This window comes from Aquarana catesbeiana, linkage group LG13 (assembly GCF_042186555.1).
Source record: "Aquarana catesbeiana isolate 2022-GZ linkage group LG13, ASM4218655v1, whole genome shotgun sequence".
NCBI classification, from domain to species: domain Eukaryota; kingdom Metazoa; phylum Chordata; class Amphibia; order Anura; family Ranidae; genus Aquarana; species Aquarana catesbeiana.
The window spans coordinates 88,000,789-88,024,981 of NC_133336.1; the positions used below are offsets into that span (position 1 = coordinate 88,000,789).

The 24,193-nt window shown below is 43.8% G+C and overlaps 1 protein-coding gene across 1 annotated transcript in view; it reads left to right on the forward strand.

Annotated features, from left to right (window-relative positions):
* The first annotated feature begins 1,157 nt into the window (after positions 1–1,157).
* Positions 1,158–24,193, forward strand: part of RAB15 (RAB15, member RAS oncogene family) — a 147,818-nt gene continuing 124,782 nt past the window's right edge. Inside the window, exon 1 of the mRNA XM_073609972.1 lies at positions 1,158–1,663. Coding sequence (XP_073466073.1) covers positions 1,450–1,663 — 214 coding nt within the window. The 5' untranslated portion in view covers positions 1,158–1,449. The remainder of the gene's footprint in view (positions 1,664–24,193) is intronic.

The window sequence follows — 24,193 nt, forward strand, 5'->3', positions numbered from 1 at the left end:
CAAATCCACTTTGCACTACAAGTGCACTTGGAAGTGCAGTCGCTGTAGATCTGAGGGGGACATGCAAGGAAAATAAAAAACAGCATTTTTGCTTTATACATGTTTGGATGATAAAATCAGCAGAGCTTCCCCTCATTTAAGATCTACAGCGACTGCACTTCCAAGTGCATTTGTAGTGCAAAGTGGATTTTCCTTTAGTAAATCAACCCCACAGACTTCAAGAGAAACGCCTGACTTGAGCAGAAAAATGCTCGTAAAAGCTTTCTATTGGCTAAAAAAAAATGCCTGAAGCTGTAAAACACTTGTAATACACTTCTAAAACACTTTAAAAAAAGCTTGTAAAAAGCTACAAAAAAACGCCTGAAAAACGCCAGTAAATCGATACGCTCAGGTGAGGTTACTATTGCAGCAGATCCTTTGAGCATAGAGAAGATTCTCTGGTCACGTCACCCAGTCACTATTGGAACTTTGTTTATTCATTCATTGTACATAAATGGACATTTGCTTTTCACTGTGAAGCGTTGCACTTTGTCTTTTGCCATTATATGATTATTTGAAGGTTGTATATTGACCTTTTTAAGTGGCAGCTGCTATAGAATTATTCAGTGCACTTACACTTTATTGCTCTTACTTTAACCCTTACAGTCCAGGTACAGCCCCATTGCAATGGATAATTTAAACACTTCCCGGAGATGAGTTTTAAGTTTTATTCAGCGTTTTAGCAAGGGGGAGGGGTGGGACATTTAAAAAGTGGACCTAATCTGTTGCTTTGCCCTGGCCACTAGTAATATGGGTCCACAAATTTGGGAACCTTCTTATAGTGGATGAACTACACTAGCAATTCAAATGAACACATCATCATAACACTAATACACTCTGCACAGCATGGCTTCTATGGCTGATGTTTGAAATCAGTAACTAACACAGATGTATAACAGAATGCACACTATATAATAAGATGGATATTATATATTTAAAGTATACAGTGCATTCTTCCTCTGCTTTTTCACCGACTTCTTATCTCATGTCTGCAGTTTTAGGCAATTTTTGAAGCCAGAAGAACAGGAGGAACCGGTTCCCCACTTCTATCGATTAGTGCTGTGGAATGTGTGGAGGGGAAGCAGGATGACAGCTGTCACTGAGCTGCTGGAACACAGGTGACATCCGCCTGTAGTCCCTACACCTGCCTGCCTGCTCCCTCCACACCCAGCAATCATCACCTAGGAGAGAGGTGTAGCACCCTAATCCAGTGTAGTCTGCTGCATAAGGTGGAGCCTCTGTCTCTCCTCCTCCATGACCATTTTGATAAGATATCTGCCATCTGCTCATTTCACACAATCCTGAATATCCTGGAGGAAGGAAGGGGACAGCATAGATCTGCTGCTCATTAGGATCCAAGCAGACTCATCCAGGATAATCCATTTCCCCCATCATCATCATCAGCCATGGATGGGGAGATGGGTGCCTCCTGACTTGTCTGATCTCCAGCCTCCTCCCTTCTCTACTCCTCACTGTGCGATCAGGCTGCCAGCAGACACAATGGCCAAACAATATGATGTTTTATTCAGACTGCTGCTGATTGGGGACTCCGGGGTTGGCAAAACATGTTTGCTGTGCCGATTCACAGACAACGAATTCCATCCATCCCATATCTCCACAATAGGTAAGAAAGGCTTTGCTGCTTGCTTGCATTGATGAGCTGCCTCTGGTAATTGGAGATTATAGTGATCAATGTGTGTTTACATGCTGTCAATGCTGGAGAAAACATACATTCACTGTACAGGCTTTTCTTGATAAATATACCCTTGGCTTATTTGTATGTGCCTCTAATTAGTACATAGAGAGCAGCATTAATAATAGAGCTATTCATAGACTCAGTGATACATTTATTGTAACTGTTTTTTTTGTAAACAAAAAAGAAAAAAATCTTGGTTTTGCTTTGATCATATTGTTTCCTTTTTAAAGATGCAAAACATTTTTTTTCTGATTTGGCTACCCTGTTGCCATGAATTAGCAGAGATGTCCCTGTTCTCTTCAAAGCTTGTCCCATTCCTTCATTTCTTCCACCTGTAATTCCCGGATGACTAAAAACATCAGCTGTTGGCTGGGAGTTAATGCCAGTTTTTTTTATCCTTCTGTGAGATGATGACCCACAATGCTGTCCCTTATGCTTAAAGGGGGTATGTTGGCAGATCCTAGTTCAGGTTAAAGCCAAATACCTGTTAGGGAAAAGTGTTGATTCTCCTGCGGTATATTTGTTATAATGGGGAAATGTTTATTCACAAATTCGGATATCAGATTGTTAAAAACAAAGTGTGCCCATTTCCAGAATGGATAGGGTTGGAAATATTAAGATACATAGTACAGAGCAGTAATTCTCATCTAGGGTTTCATGGATTCTCAGTGTTCCTCCAGGGGTTGCTGGGGGGTTCATTGAGCTGTGGCTGATTGACCTCCTGTTTGATGGTGTCCAGATAGTTCTGGGGCCAACATCACTTGGCAGAGCCAGCTGCAGGACACCAGGGATCCTTTTTCTGTTGACTGTTAGGGTGACAATCTGACCACCACTCTAAAGGAGGCAATCTTCTCATTGCCCACCAGCGTAAGGGGCATTTTTCCACTGACCCCCAGTAAATTGGTTTGGCAGGGGTTCCCCCAAGACCTAAAAAATATTTTGAGGGTCCCTCTAGGCTAAGAGGGTTGAGAAAGGCTAGTATAGAATATACTATATATTATATAGTATATAATATATAATGCACATATATATTACTTTACCAAGCTATCGATTTATCTTAATCCTTTACAGTAAGCCATATCATGCAAATATATAATTGCACTGGTTAATACTGTAAATATACAGCTGTACAGGTGACTGTTGCGACTGCAGGGCTGTCATACTTAAATTCAAGATGGCTTTGCTGAATCATAATATTTAGAGAATAGGCATTGGCCAGAGTGCTTTGTAATATTTCAAGGAATTTACCACTCCTCTATCAGAACCACCCATTAACTGGTCAATTACTGCCTGTGCTTGGCATTCTTTTCTAAATGACATCATGCAGTGTAACCCTAGACAGTCTGTACAGAGGATAAGCAGAGATAGGTATGCCGTCCAGATTCTTTATGGTAATGTTAACAAAAAATCCCCATTTCCGTGTAAATCACTTTTTAAACTGATTATTCAAATTTCTGCACACGGGAAGGAGGTCATTAGGCGATGCAGTCAGGCTGTTTTAGTAATATGAGATTATATGCAACAGAAATTGTATTCTATTCACAATTAACATATGTGTAACACACAAATGCAGACATATGACTGTATAATTCAGGAGCCAAGGTAGTCTAGACTGAGAGCCAACAGACATTTTAAAGAAGTGTGGGCTACATGGGGAAAAAAAAAACACATACAGTACTTACCTATATGGCTGCAGCATCGTTATGATGCTGCAGCTGTCCCCTGCTGGCTCTACACTGAGAACTGAGCTATCAAAGACCACTGACTGTCGGTCACCGCTCTCTGCTCTGCCCCCTCCAGCGCTCACTGGAGCACTGGGCTGTGGAGGGGGCAGGAGTGGCTGGCTCAGGCTCTCAGCGGAGTGCTAAGAAGCTGATCCAGCTGCCGGTCAGGCATCTGGGTGGATCCAAGTAGGGATCCTTCCAGAGCCTGGACTAGCTCTGTGATATAAGCTGACAGCGGGCTTTAACTGTAACCCAAATGAGATGTTCTGGCCATAATTTCCTTTTAGGGGCCAGTTCACACCAGATGCAGTTCCGTGCGTTTTTTTTCTGCACTAAAAATGCATGCACTGTGTTTTTCATGTATTCCAATGGCTCTAGTTCACAGTAATGCAGTCAGTTCCAATCAGTTTCCGGTCAGTTTCTGCACCGGAAACTGACTGGAATTGACTGCACTGGTGTGAACTAGAGCCATTGGAATACATGAAAAACACTGTGCATGCATTTTTAGGGCCAGTTCACACCACAAAAATGTGCCCTGAATATGTTCTGGATCAGTTTTTGCTTACAGTTCACACCACACGAAGTTCCAGTGCGTTTTTGATACAATTTGCTAGGTTCCAGTACAGTTCTGTGCAGAAAAAATGCAGCACGCTCTACTTTTTTGCTGCACCGGAAGCTGACTGCACTGGTTTGAACTAGAGCCATTGGAATACATGGAAAACACTGCATGCATTTTTAGTGCGGTTCTGTGCAGAAACTGACTGCAAACTGACTGAAACTGACTGCATTGGTGTGAACTAGAGCCCTTGGAATACATGGAAAACACTGTGCATGCATTTTAAGTTCAGAAAAAAAAGTGCACGGAACTGCATCTGATGTGAACTGGCCCTTAAGGTAAATCTGTACTTAGAACAGATTTATTTTACCAGCTATCATGCTTTAAAGCAGGCATTCTAAGGATCCTTTCTTACATTTAGGCCTTATACACACTGGACTTTTGACAATCTCTCCTAGACACCTTTCCTCCTGGCAGCAGTGTTTCAGGAGAAAAAAATGTTTGAGCCTTTTAAATGTGTAGGCACCTTAAGGGGCGTTTAGTCACGTCAAGCGCTTGGACAAAACGCACCTAGCGTTAATGCGCATTTACACACATTTACAAAGGGTTTTTTTTGCCAAAACGCTGCTGCTCCTGAATGCACTGGCAGTGGTTTTTTTTTCTGCTTATAAACTCCCCTAAATACCTATGTGTGCATAGACACATAGGCTAACATGCAGGGGAGTTTAGAAGCAGAGATAAAAATGACAGACGCCCCTAACAGCAGTGTGTCTGAGGCCTTACCATTTTCTTCTGCTGCTGGGACCTTACAACTGAACACCGATAACAAAAAAAAAAGCTTTCATTTGTATATATCCCTCAATAGACACAAGGATATAAATCCAGTTTGTGTACACCAATTGCCTTTATAAATATTATAAATATAATATTAAGATATTACCTTGTAAAAGTAGTGGTGACATCATTACTGTGCTGCCTGTGCAGAGAGCAGAGCTGTGGGAGGGGACTATCAGCTCCACCCACTACCAGTTCCCTGCAGAAAACTATACCAGGGGGTGGAGACAAGACCAGTCGTCCTGCACATGAAGAGAGAGCAGCACTGACTGGTCTTTATTACAAAAAGCTCTTGAACTAGGCAGAGTTTTACACTGGATTACTGCACAGTATTTACAAGCAATGTTGCCAACCACAAATTGCGGCTAAAAATGTCCTCCACTGCACATTATTTAGACAGTATATGAGAGTTCAGAGTTAAAGTGGTTGTAAAGGCTGAAGGTTTTTTCACCATAATGCATTATCTGCATTAAGGGGAAAAAACCTTCTGCTTGCAGCTCTCCCCTTCCCCCAGCTCCCCACTATATTTACCTAAGCCCATTCTCCATCCAGCGCTGTGCATGAGAGCAGAAGCTCTCTCCGCTCTCTCCTTCCTCATTGGCTCAGAGATAGCTGCTGTCAATTACAGCCAGTGATGGGGCCAAGTCGGACTCTGTATGTCTACGGATACACAGAGCCTGGCTCAAGATCGAGCCTGCACAGGCGCCTCCATAGCCGGCGGCCTACTATGTTGGGCACTCAGAGGGTGGGGGGGGGGAGGGTTGCCAGGAACGCTGGCAAGGGACCCAAGAAATGGAAGATCGGGGCTAGTATGTGCAATACTATAGCACAGAGCAGGTAAGTATAACTTGTTTGTTATTTTTTTTTAAATAAAATTTGGTCTTTTACAATCACTTTAAGAAAAAAATGGTCCTTTTGACTAACGAGCATACATGACTGACACTCCTACCTGTTTTCCACACCCAGCCAATCCGAACATCTGAGCACTATTACAGGGGCCTGGCTGTGGTGTTCTTTGCCCAAGGCAACTACTGGCTTGCCTGCTGAGTACAGATTTGCATTCAAGTATACAGTATGTAAATGCAATTAATAAAATGATTTAATGTGTAATTTTAACATCAGGAGCCATTTTTATTTTTAAATCTGTAATTGTCTGACGACCCTGCCAGGTCCTTGTTAACGTGCTTTCTTTTATAGGGTCACTATGCTCTGTCCCTATGTCCCAAATGTGCTCCTGCATTTTCATATGTCACGCAGGCTTCTGAGGCAGATTAGGCTGATTTACTAAAAGAGTTAATAACCTCACAAATACATTGTGTGAATATTTACCAAAATTATCCAATCACGAGAAAAGCAAATTCCTGTTTACTTATTTCATCTCCACATGACTAGTTAATTGAAAGGAATATTCACACATTTTTTTTGTGTGAAGTTTCTCAACTCCTTTAATAAATCAGCCCATAAAATTGGCGCTTTTTAACACACTACACATACATGGTCCATTTTTTGTCACCACCAGGAATACATATTTGTAGATGTGAAATGGCTGCAAAGAAGCCTCGAGAGATCAGCATCACTGCATTGCAGCAAAGGATTAAAAAAAGGGGGAAACACATTTTATTAAAAAAAAAAAGACAATTATTTATTATAAACAGTGCTTTAGCAGACTATGGGGTTTATTTACTAAAGGCAAATATACTGTGCACTACAAGTGCACTTGCTCCAGGGCTTAGTAAATGAGGTAGCATTTCACTTTGCAAAGAATACTCAATCACATGCAAGGGAAATAAAAAACAGCATTTTTGCTTGTGCATGATTGGATGATAGAAATCAGCAGAGCTTCCCTTCATTTCAGAGCTTCCCCTCAGATCTAGAGCAATTGCACTTGAAGTGCACAGTATATGCACAGTATATTTATCTTTAGTAAAACAACCTCACCATCTCATATGGAGCACCATGCTATTGATGGCAATAGAAAGAACTTGAAAATGTTATCTATCAACTAATATTGTTTCTGGATACTGACTGCCTGTTTCCTAGTGTTAGCACAGCACACAGTATGTGTATACAGTATATATTTATATTGTGACAATCTAGGGGTTTTGTAGCTCAGTGGTAGTGCAAAACAGTGAGTTGACTCCACACCAGAAGTGAATTTTCAGGACCTTTTCTGTCCACTTTTATTTAAAAAGACAAAGAAGAGTTCCACAAACAACAAACATATCAGTTGCCCACGAAGGAATTTCCACAATCAAATAAATGAAAGAGTATTCAGCCTCCCTCTCTTTGCAGCTTTACTGCTCACGCTTATTACCTTTGGTCCTCCTGTCCATCAAACACATCCCAGTGCTCGTGCACCAACCACTGTACCACTCGCAGCTGGTTTCCTATCCTGCAGCTCCCTGCTGCTCCATCATGGCTCTGTCTGTCCTGGACACCATGGTGCAAACGTGTACCTCTCTCTGCTCCTAACACACACTGACCCCAACGGCAGAGTGGGCAACTGACCTCTAAGAGCCCATTCACACAGGGGCAACTTTGGATCCGACTTCAAGTCGCCCCAAGTCGCCCCTAGTCGCCTCAAGTCGCGCTACATGAAAAAATCAATGTAAATGAATGGATCTGTCTTAATGCACACTACTGCAGTCGCTCCGACTTCAGAAAAGGTTCCTGTACTACTTCAATCCGACTTGAAGGCAACTTGTACCCATTGATTTCAATGGAAGTTGCCTCCAAGTCTGATCACTGTTCATACTGAGGCAACTTTACAGGAAGCAGAAAGGAAACAGAAAGTAATTTCCTCCACTAAACAGCCAGCCCCCTCCTTCTCACACACAGCTGATAAGCTCTGATTGGCCACTTGTAAAGTTCCCTGTCCTGGAGGCGACTTCAAGTTGTGTTGTAAGTTGCCCCAAGTCGTGCTGTGATTCATACTCAAGTCGTGTCCAAGTTGCCTCCCAAAGTCGCGCTGGAAGTCGTGTTGCCCCTGTGTGAATGGGCTCTAATCCTGAAACTACTGTGAAGGAAACACACACCTGCTGCATCACTAATGTGCTTGTTTCCTCCAAAATATAACCTAGACTGTCATTTTAGACCATGGCATGGGCTCGCTTGGCCACAATACCGTATGTATATATGCAAATTTCATCACTGTGCCTACCTAATGCCCCTAAGATACCCACCATCAAGTGCAAATGATGACTGATTTTGTGTAGAAAGGAAATGCAAAAGCCATGACATAAACATGCATGATCTTATCAGCTAAGCATAAATGTCTTTAACTCTTGGGGACAGTAGTGATCGTCTAGGAAGTTCCATCTTGAGAATTCTATTAATCCTGGGGTTGTCTGCAGTGGTGGAGGTTATCCTATAGATCCATTATTTACCAGGGTTCCTCCAGAGGCTACAAAGAGTCCCTTAAGTTGTGGCTTATTGATTTTTCCATCTGATGGTACCTGCATGGAGCTGGAGCCAACACCACTTGGCACAACAAACAGAATGACACCAGAGATGTATTTAGCTGTTTGTAAGGATGGCAGTTGGACTGCCACTGTAGGGGAGCATTCTTTCAACCATTGTCAAGGGCATTTTTCCCACCACTGACCACAGGGAAGTTTTTAGCAAGGGTTCCTCGAGACCTGGAAATAATTCTAATGCCACCTACACACGAGCGGACTTTACGGCCGACTTTGTCCGGCGTACTTTTCTACGGACTTTACGACGGACTTTCCAAATAAACGGACTTGCCTACACGCAATCAACCAAAGTCCGATGGATTCGTATGTGATGACGTACGACCGGACTAAAACAAGGAAGTTCATAGCCAGTAGCCAATAGCTGCCCTAGCGTCGGTTTTTGTCCGTCGGACTAGCATACAGACAAGCGGACTTTTCGACCGGACTCGAGTCCGTCGGACAGATTTGAAACATGTTTCATTTCTAGGTCCGTCAAACTTTTGAGAAAAAAAGTCCGCTGGAGCCCACACATGATCGAATTGTCTGACGGACTTCGGTTCGCCGGACCAAGTATGCCGTAAAGTCCGGTCATTTGTACGCGGCATAAGGGTTACTCTGGTGAAAAAAAGTTGAGAAAGGCTGCTACAGATAGATATCTATTATAGATATATAATGTTCTGCAGATGTTACTTTTATCAGGCTTAGCAGATGATGATGATCATCTTTTGTCTGGTGCCTCAGCTGTAACATACTTCTAAAATTCCTGAGACATACTGTATATCCTGAGTATATAACAAAACTTTGGTTGGCTGAGATGGAAAATTTTGGTTAACAGTTCATTGCTCATTATTGTCAGTGGCCAAAAAAAGCCTGGTGCTATATACAATATCTCACAATAGTGAGTACACCCCTCACAATTTTGTAATTTTTTTAAATATATCTTTTCATGTGACAACACTGAAGAAATGACACTTTGCTACAATGTAAAGTAGTGAGTGTACAGCTTGTATAACTGTGTCAATTTGCTGTCCTCTCAAAATAACTCAACACACAGCCATTAATGTCTAAACCACTGGCAACAAAAGTGAGTACACCCCTAAGTGAAAATGTCCAAATTGGGCCCAAAGTGTCAATATTTTGTGTGGCCACCATTATTTTCCAGCACTGCCTTAACCTTCTTGGGCATGGAGTTCACCAGAGCTTCACAGGTTGCCATTGGAGTCCTCTTCCACTCCTCCATGATGACATCACAGAGCTGGTGGATGTTAGAGACCTTGCGCTCCTCCACCTTCCATTTGAGGATGCCCCACAGATGCTCAATAGGGTTTAGGTCTGGAGACATGCTTGGCCAGTCCATCACCTTTACCCTCAGCTTCTTTAGCAAGGCAGTGGTCGTCTTGGAGGTGTGTTTGGGGTCGTTATCATGTTGGAATACTGCCCTGCAGCCCAGTCTACGAAGGGAGGAGCTCATGCTCTGCTTCAGTATGTCACAGTTCATGTTGGCATTCATGGTTCCCTCAATGAACTGTAGCTCCCCAGTGTCGGCAGTACTCATGCAGCCCCAGACCATGACACTCCCACCACCATGCTTGACTGTAGGCAAGACACACTTGTCTTTGTACTCCTCACCTGGTTGCCGCCACACACGCTTGACACTTTCTGAACCAAATAAGTTTATCTTGGTCTCATTAGATCACAGGACATGGTTCCAGTAAACCATGTCCTTAGTCTGCTGGTCTTCAGCAAACTGTTTGTGGGCTTTCTTGTGCATCATCTTTAGAAGAGGATTCCTTCTGGAATGACAGCCATGCAGACCAATTTGATGCAGTGTGCAGCGTATGGTCTGAGCACTGCAAGGCTGACACACCACCCCTTCAACCTCTGCAGCAATGCTGGCAGCACTCCTACCTCTATTTCCCAACGACAACCTCTGGATTTGATGCAGAGCATGTGCACTCAACTTCTTTGGTGGACCATGGCGAGGCCTGTTCTGAGTGGAACCCGTCCTGTTAAACTGCTGTATGGTCTTGGCCACCATGCTGCAGCTTAGTCTCGGGGTCTTGGCAGTCTTCCTATAGCTTAGGCCATCTTTATGTAGAGCAACAATTATTTTTTTCAGATCCTCAGAGAGTTGTTTACCATGAGGTGCCATGTTGAACTTCCAGTGACCAGTATGAGAGAGGTTGAGAGCGATAACACCAAATTTTAACACACCTCCTCCCCATTCACACCACACTAACGAGTCACTAGACACCGGGGAGGGAAAATGGCTAATCGGGCCCAATTTGGACATTTTCACTTAGGGGTGTACTCACTTTTGTTGCCAGCGGTTTAGACATTAATGGCTGTGTGTTGAGTTATTTTCAGGGGACAGCACATTCACACTGTTATACAAGCTGTACACTCACTACTTTACATTGTAGCAAAGTGTCATTTCTTCAGTGTTGTCACATGAAAAGATATACTGTATATACTCGAGTATAAGCCGACCCGAATATAAGCACCTAATTTTACAACAAAAAAGTGGGAAAACTTATTGACTCTAGTATAAGCCTAGGGTGAGAAATGCGCAGCTACTGTAAGTGGAAAAGAGAGTCAGCAATGCCCATTTGCAGCCTCACTGTGCCCATTTGCAGCCATAGATCCCCCAAACTTCCAACTTGGTAGTTGAGGGTTCCTAGATGCCCCCTAGTTGCAGCCAAAATTTGGGGTCTCTGGACCCAAAGGGCCCCGAAATGACATTGCTGCAGATGGACACAGTTGACCAACTTTGGGACCCTGTATCTCGGGGCCACTCGGTGCTAGGAACCCCAAATTTGGTGTGCAAACCCAGTGGAACTAGCACTAAAACATATCCAAGCTGGGGTTTCTAGCACCAAGTGGCCCCGAGATACGGGGCCCCAAAGTCGGTTCAGAAAATGTCAAGCACTTTTCTGCAGCAGAGAATTAGATTTTCCGACCCGAATTTGTGGCCCCGTATCTCGGGGCCACTTGGTGCTAGGAACACCAGCTTTGGATGTGTTGTAGTGTTAGTTCCACTGGGTTTGCACACCAAATTTGGGATTCTTAACTCCAAGTGGCCCTGAAATACGGGGCCCCAAATTCTCTACTGCAGAAAAGTGCTTGACTCGAGTATAAGCCAAGGGGAGCATTTTCAGCACAAAAAAATGTGCTGAAAAACTCGGTTTATACTCGAGTACATACGGTTATAAAATATTTACAAAAATGTGAGGGGTATACGCACTTTTGTAAGATACTGTGTGCGCATATGTGTATGTGTGTATGTGTATGTGTGTGTGTGTGTGTGTGTGTGTGTGTGTATATATGTATGTGTATGTGTGTATGTATATATATATATATATATATATCTCAATAACTCACGGTGGAGCTCCTGATTTAAAGCGGGCTGTTTCCGTCACCTTTTTTACCTGTAGTTTCACCAATACCAGACTTAGAGTCCACGTTGAACTTATCATCTGACAATAGGCACCAGTCACTTTAGTACTTTTTCCAATGCTTTAATGGGAGATAACTGGAAGAAGTAGCAGGAAAGAGGTAGAAGAAGAGTTGCAGGGAAGTTCAAATACCCTTTCTCGGTGTAGCACTAAGGAATTGAAATCTCAGGGATGAATGTATCTTCAGTTCAAGATTAAATCTTTGCCCGCCCGGATAGGTCTCTCTCACTAACCTAGCAGCCGGTGCACAGCACGAACAGAAAGTCTCTGCCACAGACTTGAGTAGGACAAAACTGTACGATCCTCTGCCACAGGATGTAGTAGTTTTCAATGAACAGCAACACGGTACCAGAACCTTTAAGCCGACCCGGCAGTACTATGTGGTAGGTTAACTTAAGATGCGTCCTCCAATTGAGTCACCAGGCCCCTCTCCAGACCAGCACTCCACATGATCCTTCCAAGACGGGTCCTCCCTTGGATTCTTCTCAATTGTCCAGCTTCTTCCCGCAGGACAGACAGCACAGGACCATCTCCGCAGCAGTTGTAGTAGGCCCCAGACAGACTTCTGGGCCCACCCACACGCTGCAGCAATGCAGTCCTCCGGCCTGGAGGACCACGAGGTAGGACTCCTAGCACATACCTGTCGGCCAGGAGGGCCAGCAGGGGGGACGAAAAGACCCAGAAATATGGCGTCTGTCCCTTAAATACCCCTTCCCAGAATGCACTGCAGGGGACAACCTCTGACGAGTTACTTCTGAGAAAGAAGAGCACTCAATACACCTCAGTCTGCTGCTTTCCAGCTCCGGTCTGTAGTGACACCGGCATCTACAGGCGACGGAGTGGAACTGCACGCAACACAACCAAGGTTGGAACAGAAGCTAATTTAACCATAGATTAAATCTGAACTATGAACAGAAAAGATGACCCACTAAATTTACATATAAGCGGTAGATTAAAAATCTACCAGCTCTACATATATTAAACACACACACACACTATATTGTCAAAAGTATTGGGATTCCTGCCTTTACACACACATGAACTTTAATGGCATCCCAGTCTTAGTCCGTAGGGTTCAATATTGAGTTGGCCCACCCATTGCAGCTATAACAGCTTCAACTCTTCTGGGAAGGCTGTCCACAAGGTTTAGGAGTGTGACTATGGGAATGTTTGACCATTCTTCCATAAGTGCATTTGTGAGGTCAGGCACTGATGTTGACGAGAAGACTGGCTCGCAGTCTCCAGTCTAATCCTTCCCAAATGTGTTCTAACTGGTTGAGATCAGGACTCTGTGCAGTCTAGTCAAGTTCTTCCACCCGAAACTCACTCATCCATGTATTTATGGACCTTGCCTTGTGCACTGGAGTAAATCTTTTGGTGGAGAAGGGATTATGATGTTGGGTTGTTTTTTAGGGGTTGGGCTTGGCGCCGTAGTTATAGCGAACTCTTAAGCAGTGGCGGCTGGTGCTCAATATTTGGGGGGGGCGGCAAACAAACATGCCCCCCACGTGGGATATGGACGGCGGCGATCAGTGCCCCCCCCTTCCGAGGGAGACGGATGGTGGCGATCAGTTCCCCCGCCCCCCTGTGGGAGACAGACGGTGGCGATCAGTGCCCCCCCTTCCGAGGGAGATGGACGGCGGCGATCAGTGGCCTTATCTTAGTAGGCCGATGCTGCTCCTCGCTCATGTGCGTGTAAAGGCAGGTGTCCGAATACTTTTTACAATATAGTGTGTGTGTGTATGTAAATATATATATATATATATATATATATATATATATATATATATATATATATATATATATATATATATATATATATAATCCAATGTGACATGTGATTAAATGTATATAGTCAGATTGAGACCGTACAATAGGGTTTTCAATAATATAACAATTTCTATGGCATAGATAGTGTTGCATGCATTAACTGGGTCTGGGATATCATTAACTCACTACTGTGACAAGTTTATACATGTAAATGTGATATTATTATTAAAACTTAAATGCCACTGTTAGCAGTCCTAACAGCCAACTATACATGCAGAACATCTCACTGCACACAAGCCAGTGTCCATCCATGCATACTGACCTGAAGTCTTAACACCCCCACTCCATCATATATACTTAATGCACATCTTATAATGCGGTTGCTATGCAGCAGTGTTCTGGTGACTGCACTGTGAAGAATTCTGACTTATTTTTGTGAGCAAGATGTTCCAAAATTCATTAATGTGCTAAATATGAGATCACCATAGAGACTGATTAGATGTGGCGTGGTCACCAGTTATAGGCATAAGCACAAAAGTGCCTTTTAAGCAATCGTTATGGTGAATATTGTATATAGGTTATACTGACCTTATTTATTGAGTCACAGCAGAGACATAGACGACTTAGCAACTTGCTAGTGCCAAATCCCAACACGTGAGGTCAGTTTAGCCGGTATATGTACAATGTATGTATTGTAAAGGCAGATGTAAAAGATAAAAATAAATACAGCTTTTTGTTTATTACTTTTTTTTTTAAAGTAACTAGTGTATATACCTGAATTTGACATGGTATAAGCATCTTACAGTCCCTATACAGCAAAGCATAGACTGGGGGAGGAAGAAGCAGCACACGGAGCCAATCAGTACTGCAGTGCAATGCTGATAGGACTAGAAAATTGATTGCCAGTGTGATGAGCTTAGCAGTGTTCTGCTTTTCTTTTCACTGTACAGTCACAGGCTGAACGAAGAAACAAGACCTGTAAGTATTACTTAAAGTGGTGTTCCACCCTAAAAAAAAAAAAATTCATGACTGTGCCTAAAAAAAATTTGGATATATTTTTTTCTTTTTTTACTTACCTCTAAATGCCTGTTGCTAGGGGGTCCCTCGTAGTCTGCCTCTTCCAGACATCACTTCCCCCTCGGCACAGGAAGGACTCGGCTCTGCTCCCTCCCTCTTGTCAATCATCTGGGACCCATTACATGGGTCCCAGGTGACTGAGCGGCCAATCGCGGCGCGCGGCGCTGCTCGCGCATGCCACAGCCCGGCGCCCACAGTTGCAATGCCGGCGCCACCGAACGGAGGGGGAGAGGAGCGGGGCTTCGATCCCCCGCATCGCTGGACCCTGGGACAGGTAAGTGTCCAATTAAAAGTCAGCAGCTGCAGTATTTGTAGCTGCTGACTTTTACTTTTTTTTTTTTCATGGGCCCTCCTCTTTAAAGTGGTTCTAAAGCATAATTTTTTTTACCTTATTACATTCTCCACATTAAGGTACAAAACGTTCTGCAAGCAGCTCCCCACCAGACCCCCATTATACTTCCCTGAGCCCAATCTCAATCCTCCCTCCTCATTGACTCAGACACAGCAGGGGGAGCCATTGGATCCTGGTGCTGTGGCTTCCTATGGGGGCACTTGGCAGGAGGGAAGGAGCCAGGAGTGTTGATGGGGGACCCGAGAAGAGGAGGATCGGGGCTACTCTGTGCAAAACCACTGCAATGGAGAAGGCAAGTATATATTAAACAAAACAAAACAAAAAAATAACGTTTTACAATCACTTTACCTGCAAGAGACAAAAATCAGGAATCGGGTCTCCTACCCTGCCAAACAGCGCGTGGTGTGGTAGAGCTGTGAAAATCTCAGGATTGGATAGACAGACTTAAATGTATTTAGGTGTTTGCCTGGAATTCTTTAAATTGGCCAGATAAGCCAATGGCCCTGGGGCATACTTCTGTGTGCGTATTTGCCATGTGCAAGTTTGTCAAATATTATTATACTGTTTGGTCTTATGTTAAATGATTTGTCATATTTGTTTTATTAGTAAACTTGTCATTAATTGAATGCAGATGACATGATATGACAGCTGACATTGTTACCTCATCCTAAAAATACCGGATACCTGGCTGCGCTGACATTCAAGCTCCAATACCTTCTAAATTACTGCCATACAGAGTACTGAAATCAGAGGGCCAGCATGGCAGCCAAACAACTAACAGACCAGGCCCTTTTCTGACATTTATTGTTTAGAAGTAAAAATCTGTATTTTTTTGCTAGAAAATGACTTAGAACCTCTGAACATAATAAATATATATATATATATATATATATATATATTATTAGCAAGGACCCTAGAGAATGAAATGGCAGTCATTGCAAAATTTTATATCACACTGTATTTGCGCAGTGGTCTTTCAAACGCAATTTTTTTTTTTTACACTTTAATGATTAAGAAAAAAAAAAAAAAAACTGTAAAGTTAGCCCAATTTTTTTGTATAATGTGAAAGATGATTTTACACCAAGTAAATAGATAACTACACGTCATGCTTTAAAATTGTGCATGCTCGTGGAATGGCGACAAACGAAGGTAGTTAAAAATCTCCATAGGCGACGCTTTAAATTTTTTTACAGGTTACCTGTTTAGAGTTAGGCCTCTTTCACACGGGACGGATCCATGATGATCCGCCCCGTGAATATCCGCTTGCTCAGCGGGGATCGCTCCGCCGATCCCCGCTGAGCAGGCAGATGACAGGTCCGTCGCTCTCCCCTATGGGGGATTGGATGATGACTGACCGTAGAGTCCGTTGTCACCCGATCCGATCCGAAAACGGATGGAAAAGTAGGTTTTTCCTCCGTTACACTTTTTCGGATCGGAGCAGGTCGGATGTCAGCGAACATGTCACCGCTGACATCCGACGCTCCATAGAGGTCTATGGAGGGTCCGTTCAGGTCCACCTAAAAAACTGACAGGCAGACCTGAACGGCTCGTTCAGGGGAAAGAGGCCTTACAGAGAAGGTCTTGCACTAGAATTATTGCTCTCGCTCTAACGATCACAGCAATACCTCACATGTGTGGTTTGAACACCGTTTACATATGCAGGCTTACATATGCATTTGCTTCTGCGTGCCAGCGCGGAGGCTTTTACTTTTAATTTTTTTATTTTTACACTGTCCCTTTTATTTTTTTTTATTTCTATTACAAGGAATGTAAACATTCCTTGTAATAAAAATAGGCATGATGGGTCCTCTTTATTGAGAGATCTGGGGTCAAAAAGACCCCAAATTTATCATTTACCTTTAAAAGCAAAAAAAAATGTATTTCGATGGAGAAGGGGGATGCAAACATAACAAGAACTAAGAAGAACTCTTTACAAGTAAGGGGAAATGATCTCTTAGACCAGGGATACGCAATTAGCGGACCTCCAGCTGTTGCAAAACTACAAGTCCCATCATGCCTCTGCCTCTGGGTGTCATGCTTGTGGCTGTCAGAGTCTTGCTATGCCTCATGGGACTGCAACAGCTGGAGGTCCGCTAATTGGATATTCCTGTCTTAGACGGTTGTCACCAAAACCAGTCTTCTTGTTAGAAGATTTACCCCCCCCCCCCCTTTTGGTGACATCTGTAAAATTTTGGATTTCCCAGCACTTTCTGTCTTGGTGACAATGACCATCAAGACAAACAGAAGAGTACATCTACACAGCGGGGACACAGACAGCAATAATGCCTAGTACACACGATGAGAAAATCGGACAAAAAGTACCGCTTTCAGAGCGATCGTCCAATAATCTGATCAATAGCACACAGCTTTCGAGAGCTGATCACGACAGTTCATGCTAAATTATCCAAAGGGAAAAGCACGAAAAATGTTCTCGTATGATAACAGAACGGACAATTTTCGTGTAATTAATATGGTATTAGATAAATCGTGTGACCAAGACCACGCATGCTCGGAAACAAAAGAATACATTACAATACAACACATTACATCACTTCCAAAGTTGTATTCTGTCGTGCGAAAATTTTCATAACGTTAGTATACTATTGGTTTTCGATACGAGACTAGCATGCAAAAAAAAAAAAACGTACGATCATTCGTCTGATATTCTTATTATGTGTACTAGGCATAAAACCTATCCAGGGATCTAATCATTCCCACCCCCGGCCAAAATTAAAAAAAAAGTCTGGGCTATAGATACACTTAGGAGCATATTTCTTTTTTTCTGTAGAAGTCCTGGCAGTGTCTTTTTTGGTGCCACCGTGGCTCAGAGTGGAATCATCTAGTGATTGCAATCTGCGCACAGCCTTGCTGGCAGTATTCTTTCTCTTTGTACAAAGTGTGCAAGTGTAAGAATTGATGCTGGTTTGAAGCCAAAGGGTTGTCACACCAAATATTGGTTTTTATTTAGATTTGTCTTCTGCTTCCTCACTTTGCGTTTCGTAGATTTATAAAAATAAACAATTAAAATACATATTTTTTTACTTTACAGCCTTCTTCTTACACCTGCCTAAAACTTTTGCACAGTACTGTATATATGTTTATATGTTTTCAAGGTAAGGGCTCAAATGCTGTATACTTTAAACTCTGCCCCCCTGATGTCACATGCCTGTATTATGTGTTACCAACCTGAACCTATGCAGCAATCCCTTCTTCTAGGCTGCAACTTTTGAAATAGATGAGAAGAGAAGCAGTGCCTTCGAAATGTAGCATAAGACCCCTTCCACACTGAGCCGCCCCGGGCGCCAGCAGTAAAGCGGCGCTATTTTTAGCGCCGCTTTACCAGTGTTTTAGTGGCGCTATTCGCCCACTAGCGGGGCAGTTTTAACCCCCCACTAGCGGCTGAAAAGGGGTTAAATCCGCCCACAAAACACCGCTGCCGGCGGTATAGCAGCGCTGCCCCATTGTTTTCAATGGGGAGGAGCGATGAATACACCGCTGCAAAGAAGCTGCTGGCAAGACTTTTTGTGACGCCCTGCTAGTGAACCCCCCTAGTTTGGGTTTGCAGCTGAGGCTTTTTTTCAGGCGCTTTACAGGTGCTATTTTTAGCTCTGTAGCGCCTGAAAAATGCCTCAGTGTGAAAGGGGTCTAAAAGTAGTGGCTTTATCAAACAACAAAGTGGCAACTTGCAACAATAAGAAGGAAAAGCGCTCATCTAGATGTCATGAATCTAATGTTTCTCGCCCTATCTGTTTCCTTACATCTCCGGTCTGGGTATCAACTTAAGGACCACGCTCTCACACCTGCATGTTTAGGTAATCTTTTCTCAGCATGGCTGCACCCTAGCCTCTAACAGGAAACACTATTTAACTCTGTGCACTGCAAGCCAGCTTTGCCCAAGCGACAGTTGTGTATAGGCTTCTGGTGTGGCGGCCTGCTTCATGTTATCTCTGACTTCCGTGTACCGACCATGGCGTGTCCTTCTGACCATTCCTGTCTGCTAGTAACCCTGACCTTGGCTTGTTCTCCTGACTATCCTGTGCTTAACCCTGAACTGCTGCTTCCGCTCTGTCCACCAGGGCCAGTCCGTGAGCATGAGCTGGGAGACCCCAGGGGCTGTGACCAGCTGCAGCCAAATCCATCCTCACCACTAGAGGCTCTGGTGAATACCTCCTGGCTCTTAGATTCCGCACTCTGGGGAATCTTATGCTCTAGCTTCCTGCTTGGTCTGTGTCAGTGTTCAGGTGGAGCTGCTTTCCTGAAACACCCAGAGCTCCATCCGCAGCAACCAGCCAAAGAATCCACAACCTTAGTGGTGTGCTCCTAACCCCTGCGGTGTGCCTCAGGTGACCTTACACTAAGTATCACCATTGTGGTGAGCTGGTCTTGTTCCACGGGTCCCGCTGGGGTGGATTCGGAGCAAAGCTCTCGGCTGTGCTGGTGGCTCCCAGCACTTCCTGGTAGGTCCAAGTTCCCTGGGAGGCAGAAGTAATGTCAGCACCGAAGGAGGAAGCGGAGGGCATAGCACACGTTCACAGCATGCGTGTTCCTTCTTACGTCCTGTAAAAAGCTGCGCTAAAATTATTAAAAGTTCATATAAATGACATCAAGGGGATTTCTCCAAGTCCTTATTTCAAAGTGAAAACACCACCACCGTGCACTTCTAAGCAGTAGTGACAATCCACCCTAGTAGTAGAGCCTGCTTACCAGATGGCAAGCATAAAAGGGCAAGTGGCTTTAGCCTAGCCAAGGCCTTTTAGCTTGCTGGCGCTCCCGGTGTTCCTATGGGGGGTAAATCTCCAGGCTCCCTTAGGTTATCCTCATGTCACCATTCAACACGAAAAACCCGGATGACCCAGAAGGAGAAAAGAACTCGCCATAGTGTAAAATCCTCCAGATATTTATTATAAAAACAAGTAATCACTTACATTCAAGTTAGCAGAGTTATGTAAACGAAAAAAGCCGGCCGGCATACAAACATACGGAGCCCGTTCTCTCACTCCGAAAACGTGGTGACGTCAATGCGTACCTTCCCAGACGCGTTTCGTCATCATCTGACGTTGTCAATGGGGAACCTTCTTACGTCTTACCACTTTGTTGTTTAATAAAGCCAGTACTTTTATGCAACACTTATGCTGCGTACACACGGTCGGACTTTTCGTCTACAAAAGTCCAACGGACGCCGACGGACTAAAGCTGGCTGGTAATCCGTTCGTGTGTGGGCTTCTCCGGACTTTCAGCAGACTTTTTCAGCCTCAAATCCGACGGACTTTAGATTTGAAACATGCTTCAAATCTTTACGTCGTAACTACGACGGACCCGAAATCCGCTCGTCTGTGTGCTAGTCCGACGGACAAAAACCCATGCTAGGGCAGCTATTGGCTACTGGCTATGAACTTCCTTATTTTAGTCCGGTGTACGTCATCACGTACGAATCCGTCGGACTTTTGTGTGGTCGTGTGTAGGCAAGTCCGTTCGTTAGAAAGTCTGCTGCAAGTCCGCCGAAAGTCCGCCGGAAGTCTGTCGGACAGGCTGTCGGACTTTTGTAGACGAAAAGTCCGACCGTGTGTACGCGGCATAAGAAGGCATTGCTTCTCTTCTCACTTATCCATATACAGAGTTCTTTCTAGCTCTTCAACCAGCGGTAGCTACTGAGTCAAGCACCTAGTCCTAGTTGGATTATCACAGGCCCCATCCATGTACTGATAGCCCATATGCTAACTGTGGGCTGTTTTCTGCTTGTGTGCCAGATACCCCCCTTTTTCAACTTTTGAAATAGGAAGCAGGCCAGCCTGATTATATTACTTGATTGTAGAAGGAAACTGTTTACCTTTAGGCCTCTTTCACATGGGCATAACTGCTGCCTTGTGATCTGTAGTGGACTGAATTTTCAGCTGACTCATGGTTAGAAGATTATTTGAAGAGGGATTTCACACTTTTACCCTCCATTGGATGTCCATTGAACATGGTTGAACCGCAGTTGTGGAGCAGCCCTATTCACCTCTATAGGGCAGAGTGGCAGGCAGTATTGCCTATGGAACGCAACTTTTACCCTCTTCATCTCACTGCAACCATGTTCATTGGATACGATTACATCACGGTTGTGGAGCAGCCCCATTCACCTCTATGGGGTGCAATGGCAGGCAGCATCATTTATGGAGCGCAACTTGTCCTATATTTTTGCCATACTGCAATGCACAGCTTCGTAGCTAAAGCAATATTTATGGGACTGTGCAGCGGCCAATGCTTGGTTTTGACAGGCGGCTGAGGTGAGTTAAAAATGCACCTCATCTGCCTATTTTTTTTTTTTACGTGTGACAGTGCTTGTGTGAAATAGTCATAATATAAACCATCTTATCAATATGTACACATATATTACAAAGCTTTGTTCCGGTGAACAGTTTGTCATGTTATGAAGCTTATACATGGGAAAATACATATTTGCTCATTTAACATGCAGGCACTGTTTCCTGCTTATTATTACTGTACAACGGTTGTGCTGTGCTGATCCACTGGCCATCTACTAAACAGGGTCTGTCTGTGTCAGAACAAAAGACAGGGAGTGTCTGTTTTTTTTTTTTAATGACAAGAAATAGGTGATTATTCCTTATCACATTATACATAAATGATATGGGCAAAAGTATGTGGACACCACTGTCTATTAGGGCTTATGCTTGGCCCCTTGGATCCAGTGTAAGTTACGAGTAATTCAACAGCATACAAAGGTAGTTTTGATATTTTGCACCTCCAACCTTGTGGCAATAACTTGGGGAAGGCCTTTTAATTTGTTCCAGCACAACTGTGCCCCTGTGCCCAAAGCTTCATAAAGGCAAAGTTTGACAAATTTGGTGTAGATATTCTCAAGTGGCCTGAGCAGAATCTTGACGTCAATCTTATTGAACACCTGACATCACAAATGCTCTTTTTTGGCTATATTGACAAAAATTCTCATAGACCTAACCAAAAACCTTGTGGAACGCCTTCATGAATGATTGTAGGCTGTTAAAGCCACAACGAGGGGTAGGGATGCTTAATTTTAAATTGGATCTTCACCTTTAATTTGAAGTTCCTTCTTCCCCACCCCTCTTCCCCTCTGCTGTGCTTTTTTTGTTTATTTACCTTTTTTTATTAGAAAAAAATTCTGCCCTACCACCATGCACATCACTCGCTTAGGCTCACTGTGCCTCCTGTGATATTCATGTCACATATCCCAGGAGGCATAGTCCTTCATGGACAAAAGAGGAGGGGGCGGGCCCAGCAGCGCACAATCTGGAGGCACCTCTGGCTGTGCCTGGAACAGCTGGCAGCCTTTCGATGATGTCACGTAAGAAGATGGCGCATGGGACTGAATGGGTGAAGAAGAAAAGAGCATTCTGCAGGGCCATGCTGGATCTTATGGGCAGGCGAGTACCTTAACTGTGCAGGACCCGCAACCAGGTAAGCACTGGTTAAAAAAAATTGAGGGGGGGAAAGGGTTAATATCTGATGTCTATGGTTTTGGAATGGGATTGCCATAGTTTTTATATTGGTGTGATGGTCAGATGTCCACATACTTGTGGCCATGTAGTGTATATCAGTTAGCATTTGTAAACCTCATTAGAGCATCCTGAAATAATTTTATATGACAAATTACCTTGTTTAAAATAGTTTTTTACCTTTGTTTAAAATAGTTTTTAAATAGTTTAATGTCTCTGTTTCTTGACAAAGTATAATATAGGTTCTACTTACTTATCAGTAATGCATCATGACTTTTTATCTATCGACTATACCTAAAAATAAAACCTTTAAAACAAAACGATTCCCAACGGAAAAAGCCTGCCAAGAAAATGCCTGCCAGGAAAATAAATTCCCATACATTATTGACCATTAATTAAAATATGTAAGGCAGGCTTGAATAATTCACAGCTGTTAGCTGTTAAGGTAACTGAAAAGTACAACTTGGGTAGTGAAGAGTGTCTTTATTGCTCACATGAGGCACAAGGCATTATCTGGAGACCATTAAAGCTGCAAGCCTTTGTTTAGCATATATGAACTTTGTGCTTTTATGTTTTGCTAATACTGTGTCCATAGCTGCACTCATCAAAAACCACAATGAACCCCTTACTGGTATTTCCATGGATACAGAGAGCTACTGTTACATACATCATCTTTATGCCTGGGTATGCTAGACAACCTGCTCTTAAATAGGGTGGTAGGACAATATAAGGGGGTTGATTTACTAAAAGCAAATAGACTGTGCACTTTGTAAGTGCAGTTGTACTCTGCAAAGGCATTTGCTCCAGAGCTTAGCAAACACTGTACCTAATGTGTTCGTGAGGTCTAAGGATTGGTATAAGGTATCTTTCATATTAGTTCATGTATATTCTGCCCTAGAATATATTCTAATATTGCATAACTGTTAGATGAAGAATAGTGGACTTTACGGTTCTGACCTTGGCTTACTATTTTATGAAAGGGGTCTAGGCAAAGCTCACAGACATCTTCAAAAAGACCAGGTCTATATTTCCTGCCTCGCTAAGCCCAACCATCTTTTGTTTCTCTCTTTTATTCACCTGGCTAGCATAAAGTCAGCCATAGATGTAGCGTTTTTCTTTCCTGTAACCATAGGTTACAACAGACAGTGCTGATAGCAGAATGCCTCCCGCAGAGACAACGTGTTCTCCCGGCAAGGGGGAGCAGGCAAGCTGTCCCCTTGGGAGAACAGGCAGGTTGTTACCAAAGTTAATCAATCGATCAACTTGGGTATATTCAGCTTGCCCATATATGGGGTTCGAATCTCGCCCGGTCCCCGCTGAGGCACCGTCTAATATGGCTTTCGTTTCACACTAAGGAGATCAGAAGTCATAGGCACCCAAGATAGAATAAGACTTTGTCAGTTATCATTCTACAGTAAACTATTCCACCTGCGTGGCCGGGATGTGAGAGAGAGGAGACGTGCACCGCTGCAGCTCCTGCCATCCACCTGACTAATCCGCTGGAATCCTGGCCATAACTCAGTCATAAGCACTTGCCTGCTGTCTGGGGAGCTGCTCCGGTTCTCCCCATGCCCGGCAGTCGCAAATCCAGCAAGAAGGTAGCCTCACATAGCTCCCGGACCGAGCCGCCGAAGACCCGTGCGGCAGCCATCTTGCCTGTCACCGCCTTGCATCCAGCGTCTGTAGCAGTACAAACAGACTCCTGGATGGCGGCAGCTATGACCCCGGACACGAATAGCTCCATCCACCGCTGCAATCCTGGC